The sequence below is a fragment of the Podarcis gaigeae genome, assembly GCF_964106915.1.
Source record: "Podarcis gaigeae genome assembly, chromosome: 1".
Taxonomy (NCBI): Eukaryota; Metazoa; Chordata; class Lepidosauria; order Squamata; family Lacertidae; genus Podarcis; species Podarcis gaigeae.
In genome coordinates, this window is record NC_139678.1 from 116,067,054 (window position 1) to 116,087,144 (window position 20,091).

At 43.6% G+C, this 20,091-nt stretch overlaps 1 protein-coding gene and 1 long non-coding RNA gene across 5 annotated transcripts in view; one reads left to right on the forward strand and one right to left on the reverse strand.

The window, feature by feature from the left end:
* LOC310833255 overlaps nt 1-20,091 on the reverse strand; it is a 199,036-nt gene that overhangs the window by 66,149 nt on the left and 112,796 nt on the right. The window lies entirely within an intron of this gene.
* The window catches only part of CHN1 (chimerin 1), a 109,602-nt gene that overhangs the window by 45,035 nt on the left and 44,476 nt on the right, over nt 1-20,091 (forward strand). The window contains exon 6 of one of the 4 annotated variants that reach the window (XM_083711455.1): nt 16,551-16,701. The exons of 2 other annotated variants lie outside the window; for them this stretch is intronic. In XM_083711455.1, coding sequence (XP_083567581.1) covers nt 16,631-16,701 — 71 coding nt within the window. In that variant the 5' untranslated portion in view covers nt 16,551-16,630. Of the gene's footprint in view, nt 1-8,072; nt 8,183-16,550; nt 16,702-20,091 lie in introns of those variants that run through there. One more of the 4 variants, XM_083711456.1, reaches the window with a different exon arrangement.

A 20,091-nucleotide genomic window follows, 5' to 3' on the forward strand; every position in this document is an offset into this window, starting at 1 on the left:
TGTGTCCTTTTATTTAAAATGCATCTCTGTTTTATTTGTGAGGCATTTGTTCATTCCCCCCCCCCCAAAAAAAATATAGTCTGGCTCCCCACAAGGTCTGAAGGACAGTGCACCAGCCCCCTGCTGAAAACATTTGCTGACCCCCGGAGAACACACACTGACTCTTGTTCAGGTTCCCAAGGGAGAAGCCTTCCCATTAAGTTTATGGTTTTATTCAGCTGTAATGCAGACGAGTGAGAGGCCAGTGCAAATGAGGACTGGTTTTATCTATACAAAAGTCAGTGTGCATTAAAAGATATAGAAGAAGAAGAAGAAGAAGAAGAAGAGTTTGGATTTGGTATCCCACCTTTCACTCCCTTTAGGGAGTCTCAAAGCAGCTAACATTCTCCTTTCCCTTCCTCCCCCGCAACAAACACTCTGTGAGGTGAGTGGGGCTGAGAGACTTCAAAGAAGTGTGACTGGCCCAAGGTCACCCGGCAGCTGCATGTGGAGGAGTGGAGACGCGAACCCGGTTCCCCAGATTAGGAGTCTACCGCTCTTAACCACTACACCACACTGGCTCAGTTAAGCATCAACCAATTATAGAATAGATAGTGCCATCTTTATAATTGGTCCACTGTGGTCAGTGGACTAGGGGGATTTGACTAGTCTCCTGAATGTTCCTGGTAAATTAGAGTATTGAAGTATCAAAGCTTGGCACCTCCTTCCCAAAGCCTGGGAAGCTTATGTCAGGCGTAGGGAAGTAGGCACGATGCTGCATGTGTGCAGTGACAGGACATTGCAATGACACTGTTTTTCCATATGAAAAATTTCATCGCACACTTCTGAACTGGTCAAATTTTTGAAAATTTGAAGCCAGAAACCAACTTTATCCAACTTGTTCACCAGTCTAGCTGTTGTATGCTTTTGGCTTGTATAGTCTTCTGTTATAAATAAATCATCTTTGTCATCATTCCCACCCCCACAACTTGAAACTTGCTGTGATGAAACCATTGCTTGCTAACAGAACTGCCATCTTAAATTATCCTCAGCCAAATTTTCGAACTTGTCAAAACCCAGTAATGTGAACTTCCTTACACTAAATTGCCTCAACCTTTCATGTACGTATTCTGCCCTTGAAAAAACAAGGCTAATTTGGTTGTCTAATGCAGAGGTTGCCATTGTGGTGCCCTCCAGATACTGTTGGACTACAATTCCCAGTATCCCTGACTGTTGGCCATGCTGATGGGAGCTGGAATTCAACGTCTGCTGGCCACCATGCTGGCTGTGCCTGGTGTTGTCCAACATTCTTTCTGATGCATAGAAACTACTGTTTCTGTCCTCCCAATCTCTGCAGCCAGAGACACAACTGCAGACACATGAATACAGCTAACATAGACTAGTACAATAGACAACGTGTTCTGCACAAATGGATTTCAGTAATTGTCCTGTTCATAGTTCATTTTTCTTCTTACTGTCTTTCTGAGGTTGAGGATTTCAGGATTTGGTGCGTGGTTGGGTTCAAGGCAACTGTCACGTTTTCTATTGGGCTTAGCTGCATTTCCCTGAGCAGAAGCCTCTCGGGCTTGGCTTGGCTCCCTGGTTTATCCAGCCTCTGTGCCAGTTTTAGCTAACGTGTTGTCCTCTCCATGAAGTTACTAGCAAATCAAAGAGCGTTTCACTCAGAGACATTCTGGCCATGTGTCAAGATTGTGATCCATGTGGGGAGAGCTTATTAAACACTGGGGAAGAGTTTCTGTGCATTGCAGTACGTAAATGGTTTCAACCTCTGCGTGAACAAATAAGACATAATCAGGGTGGTCTTCCAGTGTTGTGTATAAACCATCTGGGAAGAGGCACTCTCATTCTGCATTCTGTAGCACATCATGCACACTGAGCTGATGGAATTTGGCATCCAACAACATCTGCAGGGTTACTGCTCCGGTGCACTTCTAAAGTTTTGGATTACCAGACATCTACAGTGCACCATTAGAGGAAGGCTTTGCCTAATGATGCTGGTTGTATGAACTGATTTTGTTGGAAAGCCTTGCATCTGAGGTGACAGAAAGGTCTGTGATGATCCATTCATATAGCCATGTCATCACTTGATGTCATAGCTGTCCACTACTGCGTGAAGCAACTTTTAAGAGCGCATGGAATTATTCAGCAGGCAAGTTCATGTGGAAAGGGCTGACTAAGAGTTGGGAGTTTAAAAACCACTGTTGTGGTTATTTCTGATCTTCGCTTCCAGCAAGATCAGTGGATTTTATTGATATTTACCAGAAGTTGGGCTCATTCTGGTATGGTGTACTTTTTAAATGTTGACTGACAAATGTAACCTTGAAGAAAATAAGGCAAATAGATCTCTTATCTTTCTAGGCAGGTACATGGGGACGGTAGAAATTGTTCTGGAGTTTCTCAACAGGATCTTTGTTGACAGATGGAGAACCTTTCTCACCAAGGTTACCACACCGTTATAGAATAAATGAGTCACAGGCCTCAGTACTAAGCTTTTGACTCATTTCAATCATTTGAAGCCCTGTATAAACTGGCTATTGTGTTGTGAGCAGGCATCAGCAACAGCCTGTTCCAGCAAATGTGCTTCACTTAGACTGTGCACACATAACCAACTTGAAAGGTCACTCTTTTTCTCAATCCGGATCAAACCTGGTTCGAAGGGGAAAAAACCCAAATGCAGCATTTCATAAGAAATGACAGGATAGGTATGGATTATGGGAGTGTTAACTACCCTTTTTTCATGCTTGGTGTACTAGATCACTGATTAATTATTTCCTTATAAGCTGCACATATTACAGTGGTACCTCAGGTTACATACACTTCAGGTTACAGACTCCGCTAACCCAAAAATAGTGCTTCAGGTTAAGAACTTTGCTTCAGGATGAGAACAGAAATCGGGCTCTGGCGGCGCAGTGGCCCCATTAGCTAAAGTGGTGCTTCAAGTTAAGAACAGTTTCAGGTTAAGTACGGACCTCCGGAACGAATTAAGTACTTAACCTGAGGTACCACTGTATATAAAAACCAGAATCATAAACTGACAGTTAATCTATGTGGTAAAAAATAATGGGGGCATGCAAAAAAGCTGAACCGTAAAGTATTTGGGGTACCTCCTCTTCCTATCATTTTTAAAACATGATTTCTGAAAGTAAGATTTATAAAGTTTTTGGTGCCCTTGTTTCCCCCCCTCAAAGCATATGTGAATCAGTTATGAGTAACTTAGCAACTGGAAGGTTGTCTTTGACTCTCACTAGACCTTCTCTGTCAGTTTGTTACATAATAGCTTTTGTAGATGTTAATATTTTCCTTCCGCAGTGCATCAAGGTCTCGTTTTCTTACAACTCACCCTGTGCAGTTAGATGTGTTGTAAATCAGTTGATTTTCAGTGGCCTTGATCATACCTTAATCCTGCATATATCTGAAACATTAACATATTTTTTTTCCTAATTTTGCTTGGAGTTTGCATGGAACATTTACTAAAGCCTCTGGACCTGTCAATGCAGTATTTTTATTGTATGTTAACTCGTTAGATTTGTCTGTTTTATAGCACATGTTATGGACAGCTACAGTGGCCAGTGAAAATATATAGTCAAAGAAAGATGTTGGGTGATATTTTGGTGTTGCTGGGGGGTTATCTGTATAATACTGGTGTTGGTGTTCTATTTGCCTTATATAACTTAATGCTTTATTGTGTTTGTTATATCGGAGCCTATTCTGAGATTATTTTTAATGAAGAGTGGGCCGGAATTCTGCTAAATAAATAATAGGTGATGTTCACACAGTCTCTTAACACATATGACTAGGAAGGAATTCTACAGTGCTTTCCCTTTTGTTTTGTTTTTTAAAAGATATTTATTAACATTTCCAAGATTATACAAAAAACAGTAATAAAAACAAAACACAAACAGAAAAAATAACAGATATAGAAAAGTACAAAACTAAAAACAATTTAAAAAACAAGTAAAATTTCATTCACTTATTTTCTTATAACTTACTTCCCAGACCTCCTCATACCTCCCCTTTTTGTATTCCAGTTCTAATTATTAATTCAGCAAATCCTCACCATTGATTTTCATTTAATTTTCAACCTTTCTTTTCTTTTTTCCCCCTCCAATTTACTTAATCATTACAGCTGAGAACCACTTAATTTCTAAACCAACATCATTCTAACCTTCATTAATTTTGCAATATTTCCCAAGATAGTCCTTAAACTTCTTCCAATCTTCTTCCGCCGTCTCTCTTCCCTGGTCTCGGATTCTGCCAGTCATTTCTGCCAGTCCCATATAGTCTATCACCTTCATCTGCCATTCTTCCAAAGTGGGTAGATCTTGTGTCTTCCAATACTTTGCGATGAGTATTCTTGCTGCTGTTGTTGCGTACATAAAGAATGTTCTGTCCTTCTTTGACACCAATTGGCCGACCATGCCCAGGAGAAAGGCCTCTGGTTTCTTCAGGAAGGTATATTTAAATACCTTTTTCATTTCATTATATATCATTTCCCAGAAAGCCTTAATCCTTGGGCACGTCCACCCTTTTGTGGTCTTTCAGGGTTCCTAACTTTTCCCTGTCTTGTTTCCTCTATTTCCATGGTTGGAAACTGGATGAAGGAGACCATCAACTTCACCCAGAGTGGAATGGAGAATAGTATGCGCTAAAGTGTATCTCTGGGGAGGGCATGAATGCAACAGCCGCTCATAAATTTTGGGTGCTAGTAGTGGCCTTTTAGGTTAGCAGTTTGAAGTCTAGAATGCCATGGCAACCAAGAAAAGCACTCCTTGTGGGTGATTCATCTCGTAAGATAAGAAAGCTGTGTCAAACCTGGATGCAAGCATTTATACCTTTTCATAACTTCAGGATATATTATGCTGCTGCGTGTGGCATTTCCCCAGCCTGACTGTTCGAAAGATTCAGTTCCTGGTGGGAATAAAAGCACACATGCTCCAAAACTCCCTGAAGTTTGCATCAACTACTGCGGATTTCAGGCCTAACAGGGCGGTATATGGTTTATATTCCTGTTCTTTCTTTTATGGCTGTGTGTTGCAGAGGTGTTTTTGCATTTTTAGTTCATACATGAATAGTGTGCTTTTACATTTCCAAAAAAAACCACATTAAATTGGAGCATTGTTGTCTGTATCCCAGAAGCGATGTTTATTGTTGTGCATTGCGAAGAGGCAAGGCAAACAGGTAAAGTCTATAAAGCCTGGGCCATGTGCACACCAGTCACTGCCTCATCCTCTTATATGTCATTGCAAGTCCGTCAATACTGTATCTGTGCTTAGTCTGTACGTGAAGTGTTCACACTATTCCCAGTGGCTGACCAACAGTTATGGATTTTCTTCAGAAGCCAAAGCTTACACATATATACTTGAAATGCCATATGCCATTTCTTCTGAGAGCTGGCATTTAGTTACTGGTATGGCAGCGGGTGGCGCTGTGGGTAAAAGCCTCAGCGCCTAGGGCTTGCCGATCGAAAGGTCGGCAGTTCGAATCCCCGCGGCGGGGTGCGCTCCCGTTGCTTGGTTCCAGCGCCTGCCAACCTAGCAGTTCGAAAGCACCCCCAGGTGCAAGTAGATAATAGGGACCGCTTACTGGCGGGAAGGTAAACGGCGTTTCCGTGTGCTGCGCTGGCTCGCCAGATGCAGCTTTGTCACGCTGGCCACGTGACCCGGAAGTGTCTCCGGACAGCGCTGGTCCCTGGCCTCTTAAGTGGGATGGGCGCACAACCCCAGAGTCTGTCAAGACTGGCCCGTACGGGCAGGGGTACCTTTACCTTTACCTTTTTATGGCATTGCTTTGATATATGGTTGGCTTGATAGATTGTTGTTTTATATTTACGCCAGGTGGATTCTTGGCATCGTTATTGAGCTAGATCAGAGGGGTACAGTGGTTAGCTGAAACCAGTCAAGGCAGATAATCTGCCTTTTGCTTTCCGCCCTTGCAGTTAGAAGCAAAATAATAAGCTCAAGGTTGTATTTCAGGAAGCAGCCGTTACTGGCATGGGTGGACAACTGTGGTAGGATTCTGCTGCAGTCTGTTGTGTTGATGCATTTGCTCTGTGGCTCATTGGTCTCAATCCAGTGTTTAATAGACTGGATTACTGGCTTCGAAGTGAATACCCATGGAACTGAAGAGAGTGGATTTTTGTCAAAGAGAATAGAACTTGGGAGATGCGTTGAAATTAATGCAAACTGTTTATTAATATTAGTTTAAGATCACTGTTCTTTGTTCTTTGCATCCAGAAGCAGCAAAGTTTATCAAAGAGGCGCAGGGTGGGGACTCTGGCCAGAACAGATTATTGCTTTTTTATCCAGATCGCAGGTGAGGGGATATAAGGGTAATCGAATACATTGCAGTGTGAATTAGAAATTCCTCACAGCTGAAAGGAACAGGAAATTCCTAATTAATTCCAGAAGGTGTTAAAAGCTACCTTTAAAGTCAGCTAAACAAACAGTAGGACCTGCTTAACGGCAAGACCTATAACAGATGATGACAATAATAAGACATCGTCCCCCATGCCAGTTTGGTAGTGAGAACCTTGTTTAATTAGGACAAAGATAATAAGGAAAGCGAGGAGGAATTGTACCGGCAGTAGGCGTTGGAAGTGCAGGAACACACTCTGTTCCTTTGAGATGATAGCTGCTGCTGCTGTTGCTTCATGATGTTTAGCTGGTTACCATAGTTTCCTTTCCTGCAAACCCTATTGTTGCATTATCAGAATTACCGGGGGGGGGGGGGATGAGGAAATAAGGCACCTGCAACATGAAATGGCAAAACTAATTTGACTCGGAACTTAACTTTTAAAGATATTTGGATAGATGGGGTGTAATGAAGGTCAAATTTGCCTGGAGAGAGATTAGGAGAGAGCTTTCATTGGGATTCATTTCCATTCCAGGAGCTTCCTGTCAGCTGAGAACCCCATGTGACATGGGGTAGTTGCAAACGGTGGAGTCACTGGTGAAATAGGAGCTGTCAGCTGAACAGTGGGAGAAACAATAGGCTAGAAACAATATGGACTACTTGCCATCGCAGCCAACTCCTAGGGTCCAGTGTCCCTTCGGCCATCCCAATAAAACATTTGAGGGGCTTCGCCTACACCCCAAAGTTAATGGGGACTGCCATTCAAATGGTATGCATGGGGCTTACATCCCCCCCCCCAGTATTTTATTCAAGTTGGTAAGAGCTATGGCAAGCATGGTACTAAGACATGAGGTTGAAATCTGAGCCCAGGAGGTGAACACCCTGAAAGGTAGGGGACTACAGACTAGCTAAGTAGCAAGTGAAGGGAAAGAGGACTAGAAAAGAAAAAAGAGGCATAGGATTGAGGGAAGGAGGATAAGGATGTGGAGGAAATGCTGGGTCCGAGAACAGGAATTGATGCACACCAGGCATAGGCAAACTTGGCCCTCCAGATGTTTTGGGACTACAATTCCCATCATCCCTGTTACCTAATGCAGCTACCACATAGCCTAGCTGATACAGCTTTTGGATTTGAACGTCAGTTGATTACTGATAATCCTTTTAGGCCTTAGCGCTGCAATAGTATCCATGGAAAATTCCTGGCTTACGTGAGCTATGAAAACAGAAGAGTCAGGCTTGCTCACATTATAAGGTTCAAACTTATTCTACAGCAAACAGCCTATTAGAATGGGATGGTGTGGAATTCAGTGTTTGGAGCACGTGCAACATATGCATACCTATGTAAACTGCCTTGTTGGATCAGACCAAGGTGGTCTGCCCTGAGGAGATTACAATCTTTAATTTGACACAGGGAGGGAAACAGAGGAAGTCCAGGGTGTGTCCTGAGTCCTGCTGCGAGACATAAGCCAGGGTCTGTGAGTTTAGACTTTGGGATTCCCTGACCTTTCCCATGTGTAACCTCTTCCTCTCTTTTTGCAATAGGGTAATTAAGGTGATTCTATTAGAATTCCCAAGTGAATGTCAAGCAGGGAGGGAGGGGGGAAAGAGATGGAGTGGAATTCTGGTGGAGACGGAAGGTTGGAGGAGGCTTAGAAAGGGAGAGTGAATGTTGGGGGGGGGGAGGCTGTTGAGAGTCGGTTCAGAGTGGTGGGTTCTAGAAGGGGGGCACTTGGTGGGGGACATGAAGCTGGGCTGGGCAGCTCTTCAGGATCAGTAGTCCAGTAGCAGGATCAAGTGTGCCCATCAGTGACCATGAGAAGGAACTCTGAAGGTAGGAGCAGCTCTGAGGCCCAGAGGAGATGAGTGGCATAGAATTTTTATTATTATTGTTATTGTTATTGTCACCCATCACTGGTGCATGTGGCTTGGCTCCCTGACTTGACTTGTCCACAGATGTTGAAAGCTTGGCAGGTCCTCAGCTGTGGTCCCCAGATTATATTTTAATAATAATAATAATAATAATAATAATAATAATAATAATAATAATAATATCTTTATTGTCATTGCCCCCTCTCAGGGACAACGAAATTTACTTGGCTGCTCCATCCACCCAGGTAGGGCACTCCACACGAAATCAGAACAACTATAAAAACACTAATTAAAAAAATACAATATAATACAGCAAGGAAGATTAGGTGACTTTCAAAGTCCAGGTTTCCCATTCAGGGCCGAGATCGCTCTGGAGAAGAAGCTGTTCTTGAGACGGCTCGTTCTTGTCTTCATCGTCCTGTATCTCCGTCCCGACGGCAGGAGCTCGAAGAGACAGTGACCAGGATGCGATGGATCTTTTACTATGTCCAGTGCCTTCCTATGGCACCTTGTGGCATAAATCTGCTCTAAGGTGGAAAGTGGGCAGCCAACAATGCTCTCTGCTGCCTTAACAACTCTGCACAACCCCATCCTGTCCTGGGTAGAACAGCTTCCGTACCACACACATAAGCCATAAGTGAGCACGCAATCAATGGCACAGTGACAGAAGCAAGCAGCAGTTTCTGCGGAAGATGGTTTTTCCTTAGGATTCTCAAAAAGTACAGTCTCTGCTGTGAATATCTGGCTGCTTACAAGGTTGAACCATATGGCCTTTCCATGCCTCTATTCTCTTTACTCTAAGGCTGCGTTCACATCACACCTTGAAATCACGGGGTCATTCCATTAAAATGGCAACTAACAGAAATGAAAGAAGGGGAGGATGCCACGTGTAAAAATGGTATTTTGGAAGTTGTGGTATGTTAATTCCATGGGGAATCCATTCCCCTCATGTGCCAAGAGGTCGTGGCGCCAACAGGGCTGGGGTGGGGGGAGCGGGCCCGTTTCGCCCCAGCCCCTCGTCCCCCTCCTTTTGAGCCAGGGGTCTGGCCGTCGTGTGCCCAGGCAGGAGCAGCGAGCATCAGCAGCCAGTGGTGACGTGGGCATGGGCAGCAGGGCAGGGGTGCTTGTTCTGCTAATCTAGCCTTCTGTTTCCAACAGTGGCCAGTCAGATGCCTCTGCAAATTCCCAAGCAGGGCATCAAAGACATGCTGATTTTGTGTGTAGTGAGACAACAACATCCTTTGTCTCTTTCCCCCCCATTGAGATGCAGGGTGCTCTTTCCCAGAAAAGGCACAGACAGGTTGTAGGCACCAGGAATGTTTTGTGTGTTTTTTTAAGTAATGCTCTGTGAATTAAACAAGAAACTAAAAGGTAAAGGGGCCCCTGACCATTAGGTCCAGTCGTGGCCGACTCCGGGGTTGCAGTGCTCATCTCGCTTTATTGGCCGAGGGAGCCGGTGTACAGCTTCCGGGTCATGTGGCCAGCATGACTATGCCGCTTCTGGCGAACCAGAGCAGCACACGGAAACGCCATTTACCTTCCCGCCAGAGCGGTACCTATTTATCTACTAGCACTTTGACGTGTTTTCGAACTGCTAGGTTGGCAGGAGCAGGGACCGAACAACGGGAGCTCACCCCGTCACGGGGATTCGATCCGCCGACCTTCTGATCGGCAAGTCCTAGGCTCTGTGGTTTAACCCACAGCGCCACCCGCGTCCCTAAACAAGAAACTAGAAAGCAATAAATTGAACAATCTGCATCTACGCCTTCAATGCATTCTGAAGTGATAAGAGGAATGTAAAAAAGAAAAAGTTGATAGTATAGGAACGAACAGTGAAGAGACTCAAAAAGAAATTTGAGAGTTTTAGGATGAAACTGTTAAAAAAATAAAGTAAAAAATGGATTAGATTAAAGGGATTAACGAAGAGTTCAGGTGACTGGACCAAATTCTTAAAAAGCTAGTGCTGCTTGGTTCCTTCCTTGAGAGAAGAGGGTGGTTCACATTGTTCAGAACCATGTGCATCTTTACTTCCAGTGGCCATATTTTAAGCTACATCACAAGATATTTTAAAGAAAGAAGTTTTATGTGCAATTCAGCAGGAAGGAGCTTGCAAGATTATCATTTTAGCAGGTTCTTGTGCTTCCCGCCAGTGTGTCTCATAACGGCACATCTCTGGCATAACCTACAGTAGGCCTTAAAAGCAATATGAGCACCACACCCCATGGTTGCCATTTGACTGGATTTAACCGTCCAGGGGTCCTTTACCTTTTTTTACAGCAGGGAAACTGCCAAACTGGCCAAAGATGAAAGCTGGAACAGCCTAGATGGGAAACTGTGGCCCTCCAGATCTTGTTAGACTAAGGACTCCCATCACCCACTGCCTGATGTTGATGGGAGTTGAGTCCAACAACATCTGGAGGACCACAGTTTCCCATCTAGGCTGTTCCAGCATTCATTCATCTTTGGCCAATTTAGAGTACCAAAAACAACCCATGGCATCACATAGGGTGGAGCAGCCCTGGTATGAAAACAAAAAATGATAGCTGCTAATGCCCCTAGTATTGGGAATCCTGTGCTAGGTCATAAGTCTTCAGAAGCTCCTGTTCAGTGCTCTGTGATGTGATCCTGAAAAACTTAGTTTTGCCCCTCTTTGTTTCCAATGTTCCTTAATAATTTCCTAGCATTGGGGGCCACTTGGTATATTCAAGAAACAAGGCTATATGCCCTAAAGGTAGTTCTGCTGGCTGGCTGCTTTTGTTTGGGGTTTTTTTAAGTGCACACCTATAAATGTAAGGTGCAAAAACGACGAACCTTTTCCCTGAACAGTGCTCTACCTGTTAGGCTGCATGTGAATGTGCACAAAGTCCAGGGTTGCTGCTGTGTAATTTGTGAAATGGCCTTGAGGAAGGGAATGTTCCTTCATCCTTTATTGTCAGTGCAGTTTTTACTCTAGGCAGCTAGGAGCTGGTTCTCTAGCTTGCATTTATCATAATAACCTAGAGTTAATTAATTACCTGGACCATTCTTTCCTCCCCCAGACTGTTATCTTTCTTCCCGTATGGTTCTTGCTATGTTCCCATTCTCCTTGCCGCCGCCACTGCCTCCTCCAACAATCTGTCCTCTATTATCAGTTCTGTATTCCCTTGGCCAGAAATCCCAGATTACCCTTAGCTGTTCTGTTAGCAACAGACTTCCACCTGCTCTTGTATCTTCAGCAATTGTTGGCAAGATACTCAGAGGCAGAGTGTAATGCATTTTAATAGTGAGGAAATAATTCCTGCTGAGATTCTTGTCCCGTGCAGAACAGGGAGCATTGCGAAGGTAAACACTGTCAATGCACAGTGTTAAATCTTGATAAGCATTTACAGGAATGAGCTCACTGGAGTTAATGTGTAGCAATGCATTCCGTACTGCCATCTGATAACAGGAAACTGGCTATTTTATTCTTCTTTTGCATGCTTTCCACACTCACATAAGGGTGATTATGCTGTTCTTGCCTGTAAACCACAACTGAACTTGTATCTATCTATGTAGCACTAAGGCGAAAATTTGAACATTCTACACAGGAACATTCCCCCCATCAAATCTCCCAGTTCCCCCAATCCCTTGAAACAGATATGGTGATGACACAGGGTATGTCCAGGAGGAAGAGAGGGGGGATGTCCCATTGCAGTAGCAGAAGTTGTTCTGTTCACAAAATTATTTATTTGAACGCCCCCTATCTTCTCAATGTTGTGGTTTTCCACTGTTTCCCAGTGAAATTTGGGGTTTTTACAACCTTGCTGTAGATATAAAAGGTAAAGGACCATTAGGTCCAGTTGTGGCCGACTCTGGGGTTGCGGCGCTCATCTCGCTGTATTGGCCAAGGGAGCTGGCATACAGCTTCCGGGTCATGTGGCCAGCATGACTAAGCCGCTTCTGATAAACCAGAGCAGCACACGGAAACGCCATTTACCTTCCTGCCAGAGTGGTACCTATTTATCTACTTGCACTTTGAGGTGCTTTCAAATTGCTAGGTTGGCAGGAGCAGGGACCAAGCAACAGGAGCTCACCCCGTTGCAGGGATTCGAACTGCCAGCCTTCTGATCGGCAAGTCCTAGGCTCTGTGGTTTAACCCGCAGTGCCACCCGTGTCCCTCGCTGTAGATGTATATGTGCTCAATTCAGCCAAAGTACAGTCATACCTCGTGTTGCGTTAGGTTCATGTTGTGTCTTTTCGGCTTGCGAACGCAACAAACCCGGAATTATACTTCCGGGTTTCGCCTCATGTGCAGAAGCGTTCTGCGCGCTTCACACATGCACAGAAGTGCTCTACCGCGCTTGCGCAGCAGCGCCACTCTAGTTGCAGACTTTTCAGGGTGCGAACGGCACCCCGGAACGGATCGTCTCCGCAACTCGAGGTACCACTGTACCAAGAATTGTATAACTAAGAAGCAGAGAACAAGCTGTTGCTGCCACAAGCGAGTTGGCAAAAGCAGTTCCCTGTGGCAAATATTACATCAGGGAGCCACAGTCATAAGCTGAATAGGGAAGACTGGCAACAGAGGCCAGCATTTCACCCTTTGTGCCGTCGGGGCAACTCTCAGGTTTGTTGTTTACTCTGCTGTAGTGCCACTCAGAAAATGGGCAGAGAAGAGATGTTTTCACCTCATCAGCCCAACCAGACCAGATGAGCTGGGAAGGTAACAGAGGAGTTTGACCTTACATAACTGGCTTCAGGCTTGGTTCCAGGATCTGAGCAACTCCCTGCTAGAGTTTGAACTCCTATGCTCTGCCTCCCATTGGACTGCCACCCTTTCGAGCCTGGCCATCTGCCAGCCCTGACTGCACACCTGCCTCTGTCCCCTCTGGAATTAATGCAACACTCTGGAATTTTGGCCTCACCTGGCAGATGCACTTGATCTGTTGCCCTTGCAGCCAACCACTTGGGACACCTGACCCAACACGGCCCTAATAATAGCACAGCCAGTGTGGCGCAGTGGTTAGAGTGCTGGACTAGGACCTGGGAGGCCAGGGTTCAAATCCCCCCTTGCCCATGAAGCTCATTGTGTGACCTTGGGCTAATCACTGCCTCTCAGCCTAACCTACCTTACAGGGTGGTTGTGCAGATTAAAGGAGGAGGGGGAAGAACCATGTTCCTCCTTGCGGGGGAAAGGTGGGGTCTAAATGCAATAAAGGATGAAATAAATAATTGGTATAGCAGTGAAGTCATTTTTACAGTAGCAGCTCAATTAGATCCTTCTGCCCTAACTCTGCACACCAAATAAGGATTTTGAATGTGTGGATGACATCAGTGGAGAGAGAAATAAAGAAATTGCCTTTGGCAAGTTTTCCTTTCCAATATGGTGTTCATGTGAATAAATTTCAAACTTAATACTAGCATAAATGAGAACTAGGCCTGTTTTTTTGTTTGTTTTTTACCTAAATAACTGGACTTTGATTTTTGTACCAGATATTTCCCTCACTCCAAGGAAAGGCACTTTGATACTTCATTCATGCTTTGAATGATTGCATAACTGAATAGAATACCAGTGGCTTGAAAGGGAATCAAAAAACAGAAATGCTAAAGAAAAATAAAAAGTGTGTGCCGTTCTCTTTGGGAGAATAGTAGCTGTTGTTTTGCTGATGTTTTGCCTTTTGCATGTGTCTCCCAGGCAAATTTGCAAACATCCTATTAAAAGCAGTTCCAGAAAGCTACTGGATATGTTTACAAATAACTCAGAATGAACACCTAAGTTAGAGACCTTTTCATTCAGTGGAAAAACTTGTTCAAACAAAAACATCTTCAGTTGTTCCCAGAAAGCACAGGGAGTGGACATCCACAAAACAGGAGCAGAAACAAAACAGGATTTCCTGTTTACATCACACTTAACACTTTATAGGCATACATGCATGTGGATGATTACCATTATTTGCATGCCCACTAAGTGGAATCTCCCTTGTTTACAGTGTTTTGCTCAGTATTGTTTAAAAGAAAAATATAGAACGGACAAGCAATATTAATTGGTACATTATTTTCCTTTCTCTGTAAATTCAAAAGTTTATGGGGCATCACACTCTAAAATAATTTTATGAGCAAATACTATGAAGCAGTAATTAAAAGCTCCTACTTCATATTTTGTTTATGTAACCCTGGTCAAGAGAATTAATGGGGTAAATAAATTTGGTGAAGCTACCTATTTTTATTAGCAGCATAACACTTGTTTAACACTTCTTGTTAGCTCTAAGCTAACAACAGCAATTCACTGACTGTTTTCCAGTTAAGATTTTGATTGGAAAACTGATCATATAATCCCATTTCATTTTCGTTTAACTTTCCATTTTCTTGCTCTCTCCCTCTCTCTCCCTCTTCCCTTCTCCCTGTGAGTTCAGGCGGATGTTGTAGGAAGAAAAATTATATTTGAAATAGCTGTATTAATTCAGATAATCAGTAGTCAACCTTTTTGATCAACAGGAGAGCCAGACATCTACTGTCTAAAATATTCAACAGTATTTTAAAAAATACTAATGGAAAGCTCTTTTCCGAAATCACTTATGTGAAAATGAGAAGCGAAGACAAATTTTAGAAATAGTATAGCAATCCAAATCAGATTATAACATAAAATACATGACTCAAATGTGGAAGTGGTGGTTCACATATAGATAACACACTATCAGTTTGCGCACAAGAACCTGTTGTTGGGGAGAAAGAAATCCACCACACTTCTTCACTGGTGATGGGTGACAAATGCCAACATTTTGGTGGTTGAAGTGCAAATTTATGGGATTTAGACCTCTCAGAGACTTTCTGAATTGGGCTGGCCCTGTGGAAGCAGCCGAGTTAGAGTCAAAATGGCCTGAAATACAGCCCTAATAATAATAATAATAATAATAATAATAATAATAATAATAATTTATTATTTATACCCCGCCCAGCTGGCTGAGTTTCCCCAGCCACTCTGGGCGGCTCCCAATCAAGTGTTAAAAACAGTACAGCATTGAATATTAAAAACTTCCCTGAACAGGGCTGCCTTCAGATGTCTTATTTCCTTCACATCTGAAGGGAGGGTGTTCCACAAGGTGGGCGCCACTACCGAGAAGGCCCTCTGTTTGGTTCCCTGTAACCTCACTTCTCACAATGAGGGAACCGCCAGAAGGCCCTCGGTGCTGGATCTCAATGTCCGGGCTGAATGATGGGGATGGAGACGCTCCTTCAGGTATACAGGACCGAGGCCGTTTAAGGCTTTAAAGGTCAGCACCAACACTTTGAATTGCGCTTGGAAATGTACTGGGAGCCAATGCAGATCTCTTAGGCACGGTGTTATGTGGTCCTGGCAGCCACTCCCAGTCACCAGTCTAGCTGCCACGTTTTGGATTAATTGCAGTTTCTGGGTCACCTTCAAAGGTAGCCCCACGTAGAGCACATTGCAGTAGTCCAAGCGGGAGATAACTAGAGCATGCACCACTCTGGCGAGACAGTCTGCGGGCAGGTAGGGTCTTAGCCTGCGTACCAGGTGGAGCTGGTAGACAGCCGCCCTGGACACAGAATTAACCTGCGCCTCCATGGACAGCTGTGAGTCCAAAATGACTCCCAGGCTGCGCACCTGGTCTTTCAAGGGCACAGTTACCCCATTCAGGACCAGGGAGTCCCCCACACCCGCCCGTCCCCTGACTTCCAAAAACAGTACTTCTGTCTTGTCAGAATTCAACCTCAATCTGTTAGCCGCCATCCATCCTCCAACCGCCTCCAGGCACTCACACAGGACCTTCACCACCTTCACTGGTTCTGATTTAAAGGAGAGGTAGAGCTGGGTGTCATCTGCATACTGATGAACACCCAGCCCAAACCCCCTGATGATCTCTCCTAGCGGCTTCATATAGATATTAAAAAGCATGGGGGAGAGGACGGAACCCTGAGGCACCCCACAAGTGAGAGCCCAGGGGTCTGAACACTCACCCCCCAACACCACTTTCTGGACACGACACAGGAGAAAGGAGCAGAACCCCCAGCTCCCAGCCCCTCTAGACGGTCCAGAAGGATGTCATGGTTGATGGTGTCAAAGGCCGCTGAGAGATCCAGCAGAACTAGGAAACAGTTCTGCTAAGTGCCTTACGTACTGTGCCTTCCTTTCTTATAATGTCCTAGCTTTTCCTGATGACATATTTCTAAACCAGAGGTCCTCAACCTTTTGGTGCTTATGGGCAGATTTGGGAATACCACATATAGGGTGGTGCTACTGAAATTAATGAATCTAATGTAGTCATGTTCATTAATTTCAATGAGTCTATTCTGAGCCGAATGTTAGTTGAATACCACCCATAGTCTATAAATACGACTTCCTCCTTTGCCAGGATCCATGGGAAATTAATTACCACCAAGAACCCCCGGGAATTTGATTTCTTGTAGTTCCCAATTGGCTCTGGACATTGCCATGCATGCTTCCAACAGTGTTTTGGGCCTGCCAGAAGCCCCACTGAGTCCTCTTGTCACTGCTGCTACTAGGTAAGTTTCGAATGGGAAGGTAGTGATGTCGAAGACTCACAGCACTGGCTGGGTTAAGAAGCCTTGTTGTGACACCAATAGGAACAGAATTGCTTCTCAGTTTTTGATTAGTGCCTTTAATCAAAACAATCAGTCTAAAAATAAAACAATTCAAAATTGTGGGAAACCCAGCCAAATGGGTGGGGGTATAAATATTATTATTATTATTATTATTATTATTATTATTATTATTAGCCATTCCAAGTAAAGCTATGGGAAATCTGCTCTTAACTAATTTCCAGTTGCATGTGTGAAGTGGGTGGCATACTTAACTTTTCTGTATGGTTTGTGCCCTTGGTCATTTGCAAATCTGAGAATGTTTAGGAGCTCAAATCTCCCTGACATGTTTTGAACACTCCGGGAGTTTTCAGGTACTGCTCATACAACTTGTAGAAAGAATTGCAGCCAGTATATGCAAACCGCTAAGCTTACTAAGCAACTGGGCTCCTTGGATAAGCTAATGTATACAGCGCTTGAATGTTTTGACACTTGAGCACTCACAGCCAGTGAATAAAAACACTGGGCACTTTCAGATGGGAGTTTATTATGCAATCTTGGCAGTTTGGTATATGCAAGTTTTATGCGGGGTCTATTCGATGTCATCAAAATGGCAGTCCATACTTTTGTTACGTTTAATCTGGATTTTTCCACCCTTGGAAACTCCAGTTAATAAAAAGAGTGCATTATATATCCTAGTGATGTATGGAAGTGAGAGCTGGACCATAAAGAAGGCTGATCGCCGAAGAATTGATGCTTTTGAATTATGGTGCTGGAGGAGACTCTTGAGAGTCCCATGGATGGCAAGAAGATCAAACCTCTCCATTCTGAAGGAAATCAGCCCTGAGTGCTCACTGGAAGGACAGATCCTGAAGCTGAGGCTCCAGTACTTTGGCCACCTCATGAGAAGAGAAGACTCCCTGGAAAAGACCCTGATGTTGGGAAAGATGGAGGGCACAAGGAGAAGGGGACGACAGAGGACGAGATGGTTGGACAGCGTTCTCGAAGCTACCAGCATGAGTTTGACCAAACTGCGGGAGGCAGTGGAAGACAGGAGTGCCTGGCGTGCTCTGGTCCATGGGGTCACGAAGAGTTGGACACGACTAAACAACAACAACATTATATATCCACATGGAAGCATGTTAGCACAAAAATTCCATATTTTGGGGTGGTGTGTCACATGTGGTTTTGGTTAGTACTCTCAGTTACCAATACCCCCTTCCAGGGCTGGCCCTGCTGCCTCCACACTGATTTGGGGCAAGATTTTGTGGAGCACACGCAATCTTACCAATGCTGGTGACAGAGGTGGTGGCGGCAGCAGCAGCATGGCAGCACTTCCTGCTTTGCCTCAAACAGCAAAAACAGGACACACCACCCCTTGGTCACTACTTCTGTCTCTCCTCACCTGAGCACAATCTAGCCATTTTCTTTTCTACAACCCAAATGGTGCAAGTATACCTACTTCAGCTTATTGTCTCATGCCGAAAGCACAGCCAGATTTTAATGATCAAGTCTGGAGGAGCTGTTTTCTTAAGATGTCCACACAGTAAATGCAGATTACCTTGGAGACAGGAATTGCAGCCTCAACAAATAAATAATATGGAGGTCTGGTGCAAGACCAATTTATTTTCATTTTTGCCATTTTTTGCAGCTTGATATAGCTAAACATTACTCTCGTTCAAGATCTCTGCTCTTTCTTTCTGTCTTTCTTTTTTAAGGCACCAACTGGAAATGGACATCGCCCCCTTCACAAAAAAGGTACATGTTTTCTAGAAACATGACAATTAGAGGCTGGCAACATTTGCTGTCAAGAGTCATTTTTTTAAAAAGGTACATAAGTACAGAAATACCTGTGTGCCTGCCCTAGACAGAGTAAGTAGAGACATCAAGGAACAAACAAACAAACAAATAAAATCCATCACAGTAATATTCTATCAAGCCTAACCCATTGGTGTGGAATAGCAAATGGTAATAATGATAATAATAATTTTATTATTTATACCCCACCCATCTGGTTGGGTATCCCAATGGGCCTCTGATTGAAAAAACAGAATGAGTGGAAGCTGATGTACTAACTGCATACAGAGAAAACACAAACCCATTTGTGATATAAGACCTCAGCCTGGAAGCATGTGTTGAAAAATGACTTTCCATAATCATGATGAAAAGGAAAAATAGATGAAAACAATTTGCTATGATATATCCTACTTGTGCTGATATGTGCAATATGTACAATTCTAAAAAATGTGTGCATCTTGTAAGGTCTGTAACACACCGCTGCATGATGTCTCCCAGATTATGCTACATATAATTCCAGCACCATCAATGGATTTGTAGTATTATAAAAGGAATTTAAAACAATTGGTTCACAACTTGTACCAATAATTTGCCACCACTGCGGGAGTTCAAGTCCAATGAAATATGTTGGTAATTAGGAGCAATTGTTGCAGACTTACAACTATTCATTATTAGGTCTTCTAATATGTTTGGGGGGAAATACATTATGCGAATGTGACAAAGGATAAAGAAAAATCAAGGACATCTCAAGTAAAACAAAAAAAAACCCAAATGATAACGTGTGTTTCTGTCATTGTTAATGAGTTCTTTAACATGCAAAAATAATTTCACAGCATTCAAACACCTATCATCTGTCCTTGACACACAATGTTACAGTAGTTTAGATCACCTGTTTCTGCAATAAAGACACTTTTTAAACATAAGGGACTAACAGGAGAACATACGGAAGAAATATCCAGTAACTATTGAATTTGCTGCTTGGCTAGATTTTGCTGCTTGTTGTTTTTTCAGTCACCTCACCTTATGAACATTTGGGTTGCAAAAGTTGAGGTCCTCAGAAGTGATAATGGACATATCACTGTTTTGCAAAATTGTAAAAAAGCAAACAAACCCCAAATCTCTGTGCCTTAAAACAACTGCAAAAAAGACTGCTTTTGGTACACTGTGGTATGGATTGAATAGCTGAAGTTTGGGTGTTTGGCTATGGTTGGGGGATATGGGCCTATTCCAGCTTCCTGATTCTATGGAAATGTTGCATTAGAAAATGAGATAGTCTTGATACTAGTAATCATACTGAGGTTTCATTTTTAGAAAATGTTCTAATTCACTCTCATTTTTAATGAAGTGGAGTGGCCACCTTCCTAGGCTAGGCAGCTGGTTGAAAAGCATTGGGATGGAGAGAGACAGTCCTGTCCAACTTTAATCTAAGTTTGGCACTATCTTTGCTTCAGTTTTCTTCCCTCTTAAATGTCTTTTCTCCTCTGCTGTAATGTTCCCAAGGAACATAACCTGTGTCACGAATAAGACTCCCCTTAAAATGAAACAGGCTAAAGGGGA